Source organism: Arvicola amphibius, chromosome 1 (assembly GCF_903992535.2).
Source record: "Arvicola amphibius chromosome 1, mArvAmp1.2, whole genome shotgun sequence".
Classification (NCBI taxonomy): domain Eukaryota; kingdom Metazoa; phylum Chordata; class Mammalia; order Rodentia; family Cricetidae; genus Arvicola; species Arvicola amphibius.
The window spans coordinates 70,322,803-70,337,956 of NC_052047.1; the positions used below are offsets into that span (position 1 = coordinate 70,322,803).

Consider the following 15,154-nt stretch of genomic DNA (forward strand, 5'->3'; position numbering starts at 1 on the left):
ATACATACACACATGGGGCCAGCAAAACAGTTAGAAGCAGTTGCACAAGTCTGACAACCTGAATTTAATCCCTGGGATCCACAGTGGAAGAGAGCCAACTCCCAAAAGTTACCCTCTGATCCCTACATTGTACACACCCATACAAATAATTTTAAAAAATAAAATTAGAAAAAAAAGGTGTGAAGGTAGGAGGACTGGCTGAGAAGAATGGACAAGGATGTGGAAGGTGAAAATGATCAATGTATATTCTACACATGCATGAAAATGTCACAATGAAACCCACTATTCATAATTAATACATAAATTAATAACAATTAATAAAGACATACCCCTAAAAAAAAACTCAGGCTCTGGAAAAAAACATGTTTGAAAGTATATATTATATCCAAAGAACAAGCCAACTGAAAGAAGCAACTGATGAAACAAATATCACTGAATAGAAATATTTAAAAAAAGAATAGCCGGGCGGTGGTGGCGCACGCCTTTAATCCCAGCACTCGGGAGGCAGAGGCAAGCAGATCTCTGAGTTCGAGGCCAGCCTGGTCTACAAGAGCTAGATCCAGGATAGGCTCTAGAAACTACAGGGAAACCCTGTCTCGAAAAACAAAAAAAAAAAAAAAAAAAAAAAAAAAAGAATAATGGGAAAAACTGTCCTTATAGTGTGTACACAGAAATGATAGCTCATATTGGAACTAAGCTCCCCCATTAGTCACCAGCAAACCAAACCAAAATGGAGCAACTCATGGTAACCATCAACATAGTAAAAGTGCCTCCTGTTTTAACCATGCATAAAGGTAGCTCTGAAGTAACCAAGCCACTTGTCCCCAGGTTCTGCATATCTTAGTAATTTTGTCTATAAAACCACTTTCCTTCTTCCTTCTTAGCTTAAGAAAACACTTGTCTTTCTGTAAAGTGAAGTACTGTTGATTCTAGACTTGCAAATAAGCCAATTAGATGTCTAAATTTAATTTTGTCTTTTGACTAGTATATTAATAAATGAAGAATGGAGCTGGCAAAATGGCTTGATGGTTATGAGCACTTGTTCTTGCAGAGGACCTAGGTCCAATTCCCAGCACCAACAAGGCAGTTCACCGCAATCTATAACTCCAGGTCCAAAAGGACCCAAAATCATCTTCTGACCTCCACAGGCACTAGGTACGTATGTAGTGCATAAACACGCATGAAAGCAGAATACACACATAAATAAACCTTTTGGGGGGAAGGGGTGTTGAAACACAGTTTCTCTGTGTAACCCTGGCTGTCCTGGATCTCACTTATAGACCAGACTGGTCTCAAGCCTCCCAAGTACTGAGTTTAAAGGTGTGTGCCACTACTGTCCAGGTAATAAATCTTTTTTAAAAATGTAAAATGATGGAAAATAGTCTAAAGTTAGCAAGCACTATAGTAATACTGATTTATACAAAAATAAACAAGCTAAGATAACTGGGTTTGAGTAACTTTGAGAAACAAAACATTTATCTAGTCCAAAGTATTTCTCCACAAAATACTTAGCAATTACAATGAAAAAGCATAACTAGACGCGAGGGAGGAAAATGTCATGGCTACTATCTTAGCCAGGATCACAGTTAAAATCAAAAGGAAGAGATACTGTTGTAAGTTTCCTAATATGAGGTGCTCTGAACACAGCAATACTTTCTATAGCACTCTTGCTCAAAATATGTAACATGAATACAGTCATAAGGAAGCATCAGAAAAAACTATAATGAGGAACATTCCAACAAGAGAGGTAGATTCATAATAGGAAGGGGAGAAGGGGAGAAAGGGAGGAGTGATGAGGGGAGGGAGGGGGTAAGGGGGAGAGGGGAGAGGGAGAGGGAGAGGGAGAATAAGTTACCTTTAAGGGTCATGAAAAACACCAATTTAAAGACTATCCTAGGAAAGAAGGGGAGTCTGAAAAAACATAGTCACAAATACAATACAATAACATTAGCAGACTAAACCCTGGCCAAGAAAAAAGGACATTATTGAAACAAGAAGCAAAATCTGAACAAGGTCTATGAATTAGCTAATACTAAGAAATATGGGGATTCTTGGCATGATTTTTGCAATTCTTTTAAAAATTGAATTACCTAAGTCATTATTTGGTTTTTTAAAGACCAAATAATAATAGTGGTAGTAATATACTAGCCCTTGGTTAGCCAAGGATAGACTGGTATAGCCAAGGCTATAAACACACAAATCACATGCCACACATACCACCCTCACTCTGCAGAGCCCCAGACTACTGTTTAAGGGACCAGATCTTCAAGGGCTCCAAATCTGGCCTTGTATCATAGTTCACATGATTCTCAGCCAATCCATCTGAGATGACTTACTCCAGGAGATATCAAGGGAACGCTGCAAAGTGGTACTATCCACGCACGCAAGCACTAAAGCACTGTTTTCACAACAGTTTCTTCATCCTAAGAGAAATTGAAACTCATATCACTCAGCACTTGGGAGGCAGAGGAAAGAGGATGTCTATGAGTTCAAGGCCAGCCTCATTACATAGCAGAGTTGCAGCTCAAACAAGACTACATATCAAGTCCCTGTCTCAGGGTGGGGTGGGGGATCCTCAGGTCACTGAATCCCTCACAGCACCGCTCAGAGTGCCCAACCCACAGGAATGTGGTCTGCAGAGCTCTAAGCTGTCACACATATCACACAATTGTACAGTGTTGTAAACCACAAGGGAAGGGGGGACAGGGCAGGATCATAACAAGGCAAAGCTCACACCTCAACACTCAAGACAAAGGAGAAGAGGTCTCAGGACTCTATGAATTTAAAACATAATTCAGCACTGCACTAAGAAGACAGGGTAGTGTTTGTCATAGCCAGAACCTGGAAACAACCTAAATGTCCCTTGATCGGAGAATGGATAAGAAAAATGTGGTACATTTACACAATGGAGTACTACACAGCAGGAAAAAGTAACGACAGCTTGAATTTTGCAGGAAAATGGATGCAGCTAGAAAACATTATTTTGAGTGAGGTAACCCAGACACAGAAAGACAATTATCCATGTACTCACTCATGGGTGATTTTTAAACATAAAGCAAAGAAACCAGCCTACAAACCACAATCCCAGAGAGCTTAGACAACAAGGAGGACACTAAGAGAGACTTATATAGATCTAATCTACATGGGAAGTAGAAAGTAGAAAAAGACAAGATCTCCTGAGCAAATTGGGAGCATGGGGACTTTGGGAGAGGATTGAAAGGAGGAGGGGAGAGGCAGGGAGGGGAGCAGAGAAAAATGTAGAGCTCAATAAATATCAATTTTAAAAAAGAAAAGAAAGTCCCCCACAAAAAAAGAAGACGACAGGGTAGTGTATGATGTACAAATGGAAAAAATGGAGGAAAAACAATAACTGAATGATGTCATCCATGAGACTGCTAAAACTACAAGGTTGGTCACTTTGAATGCCCATCACCATTCACTCAGTTGTTTACCAAAGGCCAAGTTTGTGCAAGGTGCTAGGATCCAGAGTGGTTAGGTATTCCTTTCGTGAGAAAGTCGGGGCCAAGATAAACGGTTAATGAAGACATGGACACAAGACAGTGGTGGGGCCAGCCCCAATCCTGTACACCTACCAACTGACTTCCTGCCTCTATACTCCACCAAGAAAAGACAGGATTGAGCACAAGGGATCCAAGGGAGAAGACATCAAAGAGAGCTCACAAGGGCAGGCATGTGGAGAGCTGGGAGTGTGTCCATCTACAAGCTGCAGGACAGAGAACAGAGGACAGCCTGCCTAGGTACATTCTGGGGCCAACATTGAGGAGACAGCATGGGGATCCTATAGGAGCATCTCAGTGAGAAGGGAAATAAGAACTACCAGAGACTAGGATCATGGGTGTTTACAGAGATTCTAGGGGAACAGAAGAGAACTCCAAGATCAAGCTTGACCACAGTGGCATGACAGGAGTCACCTATGTTTCCAGGCTTGTCTAATCCTTGACTTGAACACACCAACTCAAGAGAGGTTCACTCTCCTCACCAAAGCTCCCTTCCTGCTCCCTTGAAAGAAATCTTTTCAGATCACAAAATCCAGGCTCACCAAATGCCATCTACGTGCCAAGTGCTAGGATCTACTGCAAACGGGTAGACAAAGGGGCTCACTTTGTAATGCCACCTAGACCTCTGGTCAGTTTCAGACCCTTAAATCAATAAGCCACAGCCAGCCCCCATCTCCCTCCCACAGAAGCCATCTTTCCTGCCTTTAGTGATTGTCAGCTCCATCCTTTCAGTTGCCTGGCAACAAAGCTTGACAGTGAGAAAAATACACAGTTACATTTAAAATTCTAAGTACAAAAAAATACATATAATTTACTACTAAAGATAGTCATTATATAGTAATAAAATATAATTTATTACTAAGCATAATAAATACTGAACAGTGTATACACCTAGAAAACCCAACAAAATTAAATAAGACTATTAGGAGCCAGGAAAAGACCTGAGTCTTATTTCATTTCTCTACTAGAAAAAAACATTAAAATTCCACAAGACTTAAAGACTCACCCTATTCTTAGACAGAAAGAAAATTATAAAGATATCGGTTTATCCTAATCCAAAACAAGAATTGAATATATCCCTATTAAAATTTCAATCAAATTTCCATATAAAAAATTTAATTTCTATAAAGAAAAGTCTGGGGAAAATGATTAAACATGAGTCTTACCAAGTGCTAAAAATGTAATAGAAATCCATAAGAAGGAAAATAGGTTGGTAATGGCAAACAAAAGAAATAAATAGTTTATAGTGTTTGCAGATAGACAGAATGGGAACTAAGAACACCCACAAGCACACACAAAGACAGATCAGAACCTAAGGAAGGTCAAAAGTGAATAGCATTCCAAAGAACAGGTAAGAACAGCCCAGAAATGAGTTTAAGCCACTATTAAAGTTGGAAAGAGATCAGGTTCCCTCATGCAAGCTGGCAGTGGGAGAGCAAATGGGTAGACTCTCGCAGGGGCCAATTTAGCAACATCCATCAAAAAAAAAAAAAAAAAAAAAAACCACCTTCTGACCCAGTAATTCCTGTTCTAGGAATTCATCCAACTGATACACATACACATGTTCCAAGAAATGCACATATATTAACTGCAGCATCATTTGTGACCAGCATAGTGTAAACAGTTTAAATAGGCACTGCCCGATCCCCCCCCCCCAGGACCCATTAGACAATGACTCTAAAAATCCATAGGATATAACACTTTATGACAAGAAAAACCCTGGCCACATATCCGTCACTGGGAAGCTTCTGAAAATCCACAAGATATACAAACCACACCCAGAGCTATCAAATAGACCTCTAGTGAAGGGGCCCAGTAATTTTCATTTTGAATCCCCAATGAGGGTAAGGTCAGCTATGGTGAAGAACCTTGGTGCCAAACATTCAATGGAAAGAAAGCCCAGACTCCATTCCTCAGCAGCGAATTGAACACAAGCCATTTTCTGAACCGTAAGATGGACGATCGACAGTCCTACCCCATTCAGTTTTAAAGACAGTAAAAACTCACATGTGTACTAAGGAGAGGGTGCCTGGCAACAGAAAGCACTAAGTCAGTGCCAGTCACTTATCAAGCCTGAATGACCACAGCACATTTGGGGGATGTGGCAAAGTCAACAGCCACAGATGTGCTGTGTATACACATGTACTGTGTATAATAGGCAAAGTATGTGCACACACGAATAAATTTACAAAGGACGCCATGGACAAATTGACTCCAGGAAGAACAATTCATTTCCATTACATAGTCTTGTAACTTTAAAAAAATGCTACGCTTAATCCAACTCTGACTTACAAGAACTAGGACAGAGGACATGCTGAACCAGCTCTCAGTTAACAATCTGCAAAATCCAACAGCAAGCCCAACAAACAGCCTGACTTTTTTCTTTAAAAAAAAAAAAATGGTTTGGGGGTTAAAAATAATAAAAATAAATCTTTAAAAAAAAAAAAAAAAAAAGAGGGTTCTGGGAAATAAACCCAAGGCCTTGGCTCACTGATTTCTTAACAAGGATGTTCTGGGTAGAGGGTGGAAATTGTTAATTGTGAGCAATCAGTGTTTGCAGTGTTATTTATAGTCAGATTCAAACAAACCATATTACAGAACATTATAAGGAAACTGAACACACTGAGATGAGATGTTATGAGGCAGAATTTGTTTTGAGTAACAGAAGACACAAGTTCTGACAACGAGCATATAGGATGTAGGAAGTCCTATATTCTTATGCCCCGCTGCGGTTTCTACTTCAAATTCCTCCTAACAAAAGTTTTAAGAATTATATATATATATTGGGCTGGAGAGATGGCTCAGTGGTTAAGAGCATTGCCTGCTCTTCCAAAGGTCCTGAGTTCAATTCCCGGCAACCACATGGTGGCTCACAACCACCTGTAATGAGTTCTGGTGCCCTCTTCTGGCCTGCAGACATATACATAGACGGAATATTGTATACATACATACATACATACATACATAAATATTAAAAAAGAATTATATATATTATGTCTTCAGTGCAAAAATTAACAAATTATTATGGCCCAATTCAAATACAAGTTGGTTGTCGTGGCTCTTCTAGACAGAGTCTCAGGTAGCCAGGGCTAGCCTTGAGCTCTGTAAGTAGCTGAGGATGACACTGATCTCCTGATCCTCCTGCCTCGTCCAAGAGCTAGGATATGGTGTATGTGTCACCGTGCCTGATTTATGTGAGACTGGAATGGAACCCAGAGCCTTAAACACACTACCAACTGATCTGCATCTCTAGCCCACTACCTTAGCTTAAAAGCATCTTTCGGATAGTCTGGCTATAGTTACTTTCTCTTCGTTAATTTTTCTTCACAAAGGGAAGCAGATGAATCATGTCCGGCCTAGTGAAGCAGCGCCACTTCAGTCGCCAACAACTCCAGGCCTTCCCGCTAACTGCAGGATTTTAAGCAAAGTCCTTTGTAATGGTAGATCTTAATTTTTTCATCAGAAGAAAAGTAAGCAGATCAGTGATTATCATTATTTTGAAAAACACATTTTTCCAGGCTACTGCTACATGCTTCTTCCTCCACCCTCAGACCCTCTATAATTCCGACAAACCAAGTCATTTCTGATACAGCTTCAATGTCCAAAAAAACATAAGCTACTGCTTTCTAAAAACAAAGCCTGTTAAGACTCACTATGAAGTAAAAATCAAATGAATTGCCAAATAACATAATTAAAATACACGGGACGTTAATCCTGCAATCCTAGCACTAAGAAAGCTGAGCAGAGTTTTAGGCTAGTCAGGGTTAGATAACTAGATCCTAGCTCAAGAATAAATTAGCAAGTAAATCAGTAAGTGAGCAAGTACTTTCTAGAAAGCAAAAGTCTTCCTGGCTGTGACTTAAATCAGGTCCTCTGTAGGCCTCTGATGTCTAAACTTCCTTTAAGCAGTCATTTCAAGGTGAGTTATCTGCAAGATGAAACAGCGGGCAAGCTGGGGCTCTGTCCCCGTGAGCTCCCTAGAGCGCTGAAACTAAAGCAACAGCAAGCGCCCTGACTCCCTCTGAGCACAGGCTACGCATGCCAGTCATTCTGGCATCTCACACCCATCAGTGTGCAGTAGGAATTCAGAGTATAAAGACAATGCTGGAAATTCTCAAGCTATACTGTTCAGCAAAATAGAAAGACGTGTCATAAAAGTTTACAAATATATGTTTTTAGAGGCTGGAGAGTTGGCTCAGTGGTTAAGAGCACTGGCTGCTCTTCCAGAGGACCTAGGTTCAATTCCCAGAACCCACCTGGCAGCTCACACCCGTCTGTAACTCCAGTTTCAGGGGATCTAAGAGCTTCACACAAACATACATGCAGGCAAAACACAAATATATGTGAAATAAAAACAAATAATTTTTAAAAGATATAAATTTAAATAAATGTATGCCTATGTTTACATACATAGGAAAAATTACAGAAAATATCCCAAAACTTTAGTAAGGAGTAGTGAGATTTTCTTCATTTACATATTTATCTGTTTCCCAAATGTTGTGTATTATCCAAAAGAAAGACAAGTTTCTCTTTTTTAGGACAAATGACTTCAGTAACAGTAGCTAACCCCTGACTGAGTGATCACCCCATCAGAAACCATGCTAAGCATGTTTTCAGTATTTATTCAACCCTTTCAATAACCTTCAAGATGGACATCGGGTGATTCCTGACTATGCCACCATGACTTTACCAAGGGACCATCTACACCAGCCTCCTGAAGAAGGCCTTAACCAGCAAATGGAGAACTGTGTAAAAGAGATAAACCAGAGGACCCAGCTTTCACAAGTCGTATGACTGCACCCAGGGCCTCAGGCACAGGTCTCACTCTGACAGCCTCCCTAAGAAACATCAAGTGACACAAACATCACCACAGGCATCAGTGCTACAAAATCTGTGCTAACGTTCTCCTTAAAGTTCTATGGTGAAGCCTTCTCAAGGTGAGGCGACTGCAGCAGGGGTCTCGGGAGCTCATGAGGACTAACACTCATTACTAAGGCAGGAGACTTAGAAACGGGGTCCCAAGGAGCTCATCAGTCCCTCTAGGACAGAGGTTTTCAACCTATGGGTCACAATCCACTTGGAGGTTGCATGTCATAAATCCTGCATATCAGATACTTACATTATGATTCATAACAGTAGCAAAATTACAGTTATAAAGTAGCAATGAAATAATTTTATGGCTGAAAGTCACGACAGCATTGAGAACCACTGGTCTATGACACGAAGACTCAGGAGACTGCAGTCAGTCAGGATAGTGGCACATGGCTGCTCCACAACTAGGAGGTAGAAGCAAGTGGATCAGGAGGAATTCAATCCAAACCTGACTAAATAGTGAGTTTGAGGCCAGGCTGGGTGATACAAGACCCTTTTTTTTTGTTTTTATGGTTCTGAGACAGGGTTTCTCTGTAGCTTTGAAGCCTGTCCTGGACTGAGCTTTTGTAGACCAGGATGGCCTTGAACTCAGAGCTCTACCTGCCTCTGCTTCCCAGGTGCTGGGATTAAAGGTGTGCACCACCTCCCAGTTGACCCTTTTTCAAAGAAAAAGAAAAAGGGGAAAACAAAACAGAACAAAAGAAAATAATAAAATAAAAAATCTTGGTGATAGAGCCCAATGGAATGCTTATGTAATGCATACCACGGTTTGATCCCAGCACTGCAAAAGCCAAGGATGGTATTATACTACAAGGAAACCTCTTCCAAATGATGTAATTCACTTCCCAAGAAGTGTCTAGGTCCCTGTAACACCTAGGCACAAAGGACACACTGCCAAAAATATGAAAAAATACTAATGACTTCATTTAGTAGCATATCAACTGCGTGAAACAGCTCATCCATCATGCGGTTCTTCTAGGCCACCCCCTCCTCACACTGCCCCACTCTGCTTCCCTGCACAGGCAGGATAGGCAAGAATGGGTGGTTTGGACACAGTAGTAATGCCTACTCAATACAACAGCACGGTATCCAGACAAAAAAGAACTTGGTTCTGGCACTCAGGGTAACTTCTCCTAGGAGATAAACTACTAACTGACACTGTTTGCTTCTTGTGTTGCTATGGGTTTGAAGTGGCTGGGGACTTTCTTTTGTTTATCTGGTTATTTTTTTTTCTTTTTAAGATAAGAGTTTCACTATGTCACTATGTAGCCTAGACCCGCCTCAGACTCACCATGCTGGGCAATAATTTATATTCTTTTTTTCTTTTATTCCCCAAGACAGGGTTTCTCTTTGTAGCCCTGGCTGCTCTGGACTAGCTCTGCAGACCTTGTCTCAAACTCAGAGATTCGCCTACCTCTGCCTCCCAAGCGCTGGGATTAAAGGCATGTGTCGATAACTTACATTCTTATTGCTACTTTCCCCCCTCTTCCATCCTTTATAAGGAATTCTGCTCGTGATTTATATAAGGAAAAGCAGAACTGCCACATGCTGTCAAGATCCTTTCATGAGCATCCCCAGACCCAACCACAGCATTTCCACTGCCTGTAGCAACACCTGCAGGTGGAGAGCCTGAACTGCAGGTGCTCTGACAGCTTGGCTGTGAGGAAAACACAACCTAAGTTCTCAACGGGGATGAAGCCAAGAGGGGAACCACAACAGGCAACTCAAGAGGGGTGATTATGACTAGCAAGAGAGATGCTGAAAGCTGTGCATCCCTTCTCTCCACCGCACTAGTCACCTTCACTGGCACTGGTCATGGTCCATTAGGATAGACACAGGAAATACTACTAACAACTCCCAAAACAATGATGTACTTCACAGTCTTACACACCCAAACGAGTGGGTGTTTCAAGCACCCCAGCACTTCTTTTCCTTTGCTCCTTCTTCTCCTCACTCCTTAAATGGGGATTCATTGTGTTGTCCAGGCTGACTGGTCTTGCAAATTCAAGCAATTTCCCCACCACAGCCGCTCATATAGTTGGAACTAAAGGCATGTGCCGCCACGCCAGGCTCAGGCCTGGAGGATTTCTGACTTTTGCTTGATATATCCCAGCAGTGAAAGTAGGGTGAAAACAACAATGAGATTTAAAGCAATTGTAGCTTATTATTGGGGAAATATTAACATCAGAGTGATACCAAAATTAGGTCAAATTAACATTTCCTTAAAATATACCCCTTAATCACCCCCAAAAATACTGTACCTAAAAAAAAAAAACTGTACCTGTAGTTTTACGTGTAAAAACTCTACATCATTATACACAAATAAGAATATATACTGTAGCCAGGCATGGTGGTACATACCTGTATTCTAGCATTTGGAAGGTGGAGGCAGAAATGTCACACAAGGTTGAGGACAACCTGGACTACACAGCAAGACCCTATCTCCTAAGCAAAAAGTAAAATAACAAAAATTTTAAAATAATTCTAAAGGAAAGAAATTAGTAAGTGCCCATAAAATGGCTCAGTTGGGTAAGGAAGGCACTTGCCACTAAACCTTATGCCTGAGTTCAAATCCCCAGCACCCACATGATGTAGAGAACTAATTCCATGTGCTGTGGCATTGACATGTGTCAGTACATATGTGCAAACGTGCACAAACACACACACAAAGTTTAAGGTAGAGCCCTGTACAAGATTGCAGGGCCTGAAGATTGGTACAAAAAAAGCACAGTATAGTCTAGGCTAATGCAAATGTCTATCATGGCTGTGATGACTACAAGACTATTTGACAGAAGTCATAAACTATATTCCAAAAGAAAGTTCATTGCACTGCTAGGTAAATCATGTTTCAAAAGATACAAAATGACTGCTTCCCAGCCTTTTGGCTGTGAGGAAGTGTTAATCACACACAAAAACATCAAGTTTAATAGCCAGGCAAAGTGCCACCCTACTTTAATCCCAGCAAGGAGAAGCAGAGGCAGAGATCTTAGTGAGCTGAGATCAGCCATGTCCACAGAGCGAGTTCCAAGATAACCAAGGTTACCACAGTGAATGAGAACCTGTCTCAAAAAAACAAAACCAGAAACAACAAAACACAGTGTACTATATACACTAAAAAACTTAAAATAAAAATGCATATGCAAACTACAAATACATGATTTATTAGCCTGTCTTTCCTTCCCCCAGCACTTATGCCAAATTTTATTAAATAAGCATGCCATGGGATTTTACTGAATCAAAAGTGTCTGTTAATGCTGTCAATGTCTAACACAGGTCATCAAAAAGCAATAAAACATGCAGTGTGGGAAGAGCGAGCAGACCAAGCCTGGCATGGGGGTACACACCTGTAACCCAGACTTAGGAGGTGGGGAAAAAAGTCAGGATTCAAGGTCATCCTGGACTGTAAGACCTGTCTAAAAACCAAAGGGAGGGGAGGAAGGAAAAAAAAAAGTGCTAAAAATCTCGGGTCCTGGGGTAACTGACTTTGGACAGAGTTCTCAGAAGGGGAGGTACCTCGGTGTGGTCACCTGAAGACTCTTCTTCAATGACTTAGCTGACAAAATGACAACTCTTCACATTCGCCATGGCTAATGAATTGGTGGAGGAACTTAAGATCCAGCTCCAGGTGGGACAAGGAGAAGGACAGACAGCCTTTGACATTCCATTTCCAGCCGTGCAGAAACAATCATCTCAGCTGCAGCTAGAGATCAAGCCTCAACTTGTAAATGATGCACTGCTTACACGACCAAAGGATACCATTGCGGTCCCAAGCACTGAATGTCAGGACAGCAGAAGTAAACACGCTGGCCTCTGACACACAGGCAAGCTTCACTCTGAACTTACTGCTCTGGTAGTATTCTGACTGGAGCTCTAAGTAAAATGCAGCCCACTGGTTCAAGGATTGAAAGTACAGTCCTACAATAAGGTGAGTATTCTATCAAATCAAAAACAAATGTCCTTTATTTTTTAGAAATTATAAAAAATAGTGAAACGAAATTTCTCATTTGTATTTAAAAAGTAGCAGGATCAGGTTGTAAATCTAGCCCTACATTAGACTGACCGTTCTTCAAGTATACATCAATCCTTGAGTTTGGGGACTGGAGGAATCATCCATTCAGCAGTGTTATTGAAAGAAGAAGAACAATAAGAATCAAGAGCTGAGGATGTCCCTCAGTAATGCAGTATCTGCCTAGCATGTGTGAGGGCCCTAGGCTGAATGCTCAATACCGCTCCTAACCAAAGAATCAGCCCGCACACAGAGACAGTAAGGGCTTTGGTAGGCAACAAGTGCTCTAATTCTGGCTCTGGCCCTCAACTGTTGCATGACTGTGTCTCAAACAGTGGAACAGTAAGAAGACCGAAGGCAATATGCACCTAAATGTGCACCTAAAGGGCTGCTGTGCTAAATAAACGCTGAGTAAAGAAGCAGCGGAGCTGGAGCTGGAAGCAATGGCACTGCGCAGGATGACAGGGTAGCACAAAGAGACGCAGCTCTAAAGGAAAACTCATGTGGTGTCTGCAGCTCTCATAAGTCAGGTGCTAATTTACAAAGTTCCCTGACAGAAAGAAAAGCTTTTTTCCCAGAAATTTTCCAAACAAGTCAACTTTTTTTCTAGGAATGATTCAGAGGCTATTAAAATTACCTTTTAGAGGGTAAAGGTGCCTGCCACTTAGTCTGACAACTCGAGGTCGATCCTTGGAACCCACAAAATGGAAAAGAGAACTAACTCTTCCAAGCTGTCCTCTGACTGCTACACACGCCCTGTGGCACATGCCCACCCACACACAATAAATAAAGACTACACTTTAGCTGACTAGTCCTCTGGGGTAAGGGAATTCACAGATGAGTTCCTGAAGAAGGTCCTTGAAGCACGTGAATGGAAGGCAGCATGCACACTAGCGCGTCTGAGGTGCAGCTTGAGAACAGGAGATTAAGACCCAGGCAAGCACAGAGGAACGTGAAGACCATATGAAGACACCAGAAGATGGCTGTCTGCAAGCCACTGATAGAGGCCTTAGAACAAACAACCCAGGCAATACTTTAATCGTGTGTTTCCAGCCTCCAGAACTATTAGGAAGTAAATTTCTGTTATTTAACCACTGCCCCACTGAAACAGAACTGGCATTTTACAAACCACACAAAACAAAAACCAATCCTAGGCAAACGTAAGCACTGCAGAGAAAGGGGGACACTGTGGAGGAGCCGCTCCTACCTGGGAAGCACAGGGGCATCCTTAGGGCCTTCAGCAGCACTGCTGACAGTTCCTGGAGCTTCTGCCTCCTCCAAGCCATTGGCCACCTTGTGCTCGGGGCCCTGTGGACCTGGGGACTCCAACTTCTCTACTTCCTGAGGCCCGTTCAAATCTGCAGTAGCATCAATCTCCACCTCCTGCACTGGGACTGGCACGGCTTCCTTCTCAACCGTAGCAGCTGCCACAGCCTTGGCTTCTTCTTCCCTTTTTCTGATTTTCTCTTCAAGTTCCTTCTTCCTTTTCTCATCATCCTGGCGAGCCATGTGATCAAATGTTTTAAAGACCTAAATATGAAACATCAATCCAACATCAGCTCACCTGCCCCCATTAGAAAACACATAAATATGAAACATCAATCCAACATCAGCTCACCTGCCCCCATTAGAACACACATCACACAGAAATAAAGCTGGTAGGAACTGCTCTTCCTCAAGAAGATTCCAAAATTGACAAAATAAAAAACAAGTCAAAGTTAGCAGTACTTACAAGCCCGGAGGATGCAAAGCTAAGCAGCTTTAGCTGTCATTACCTTTACCAACCTTCCCAGCATGTGAAGAACACACTGCCCTGGAACTGTGGATTCATGAAAGCACCAGCAATTCAGACTTAAAAAGTGAAAGGAGCCGGGCGATGGTGGCGCACGCCTTTAATCCCAGCACTCGGGAGGCAGAGGCAGGCGGATCTCTGTGAGTTCAAGGCCAGTCTGGTCAAAAAGGTGAGTGAGTTCCAGGACAGCCAGAGAAACCCCATCTTAAAAAAACCAAAAAGCCAAAAAACAGGAAAAAAAAAAAAAAAACCCTAAAAGGTTAAAACTGGAGACAAAGGCCAGGCATGGTTGCACATGCCCTTAATCCCAGTACCCAGGAGGGTCAATCTGACCGTTCCAGGCTAGTGCAATAGTAAGTGGTACATAATGGGTGTGAGTGCCAGCCCAGCCACGGGTATACAGTCAGAGTCTGTCTCATGTAGTGATGAGCTGCGGGCAGGCCTGATTTTCATCCCACCCGGATCCCACACGGCTAGCTTCACACCCAAAATAACAACACACAAATTGTATTCTTTTAAACACTGCCTGGCCCATTAGTTTCTAGCCTCCTTACTGGCTAACTCCCACATTTTGATTAACCCATTTCTAATAACCTGTGTAGCACCACAAGGTGGTGGCTTACCAAGAAAGATTCAGCATGTCTGACCTGGTGGCTGGCTTCATGGCCATCCTGCCAGGGCAAGCTCTGACTCTTTCAGGCAGGCAGTCCAACTGACTGTGGTCTGTGAGCAGAATGCTGCAGCTTGCTTGCTAGCAAGTATCTTGAAATGCCATAGAGTTGTGGCAATAAAAATGGCTACAGCCGGTACCTCTGACATGAGGCTGGAAAGCTAAGAAATGGGCTGTATCCAGATGCCAAAGCCACAGCTTTAGTCCTACCGATATTGCTCAGTAATTTAAAGGCTCATGTGGTCAGAAAAAGAGAGATATACAGTAAAGAGAGATTAAAAAAAACCTCTAAATGG

General features: G+C 42.0%; 1 protein-coding gene across 1 annotated transcript in view; it reads right to left on the reverse strand.

Moving 5' to 3' along the window:
* Nudcd3 (NudC domain containing 3) overlaps nt 1-15,154 on the reverse strand; it is a 96,381-nt gene that overhangs the window by 73,743 nt on the left and 7,484 nt on the right. Inside the window, exon 2 of the mRNA XM_038325767.1 lies at nt 13,604-13,926. Coding sequence (XP_038181695.1) covers nt 13,604-13,926 — 323 coding nt within the window. The remainder of the gene's footprint in view (nt 1-13,603; nt 13,927-15,154) is intronic.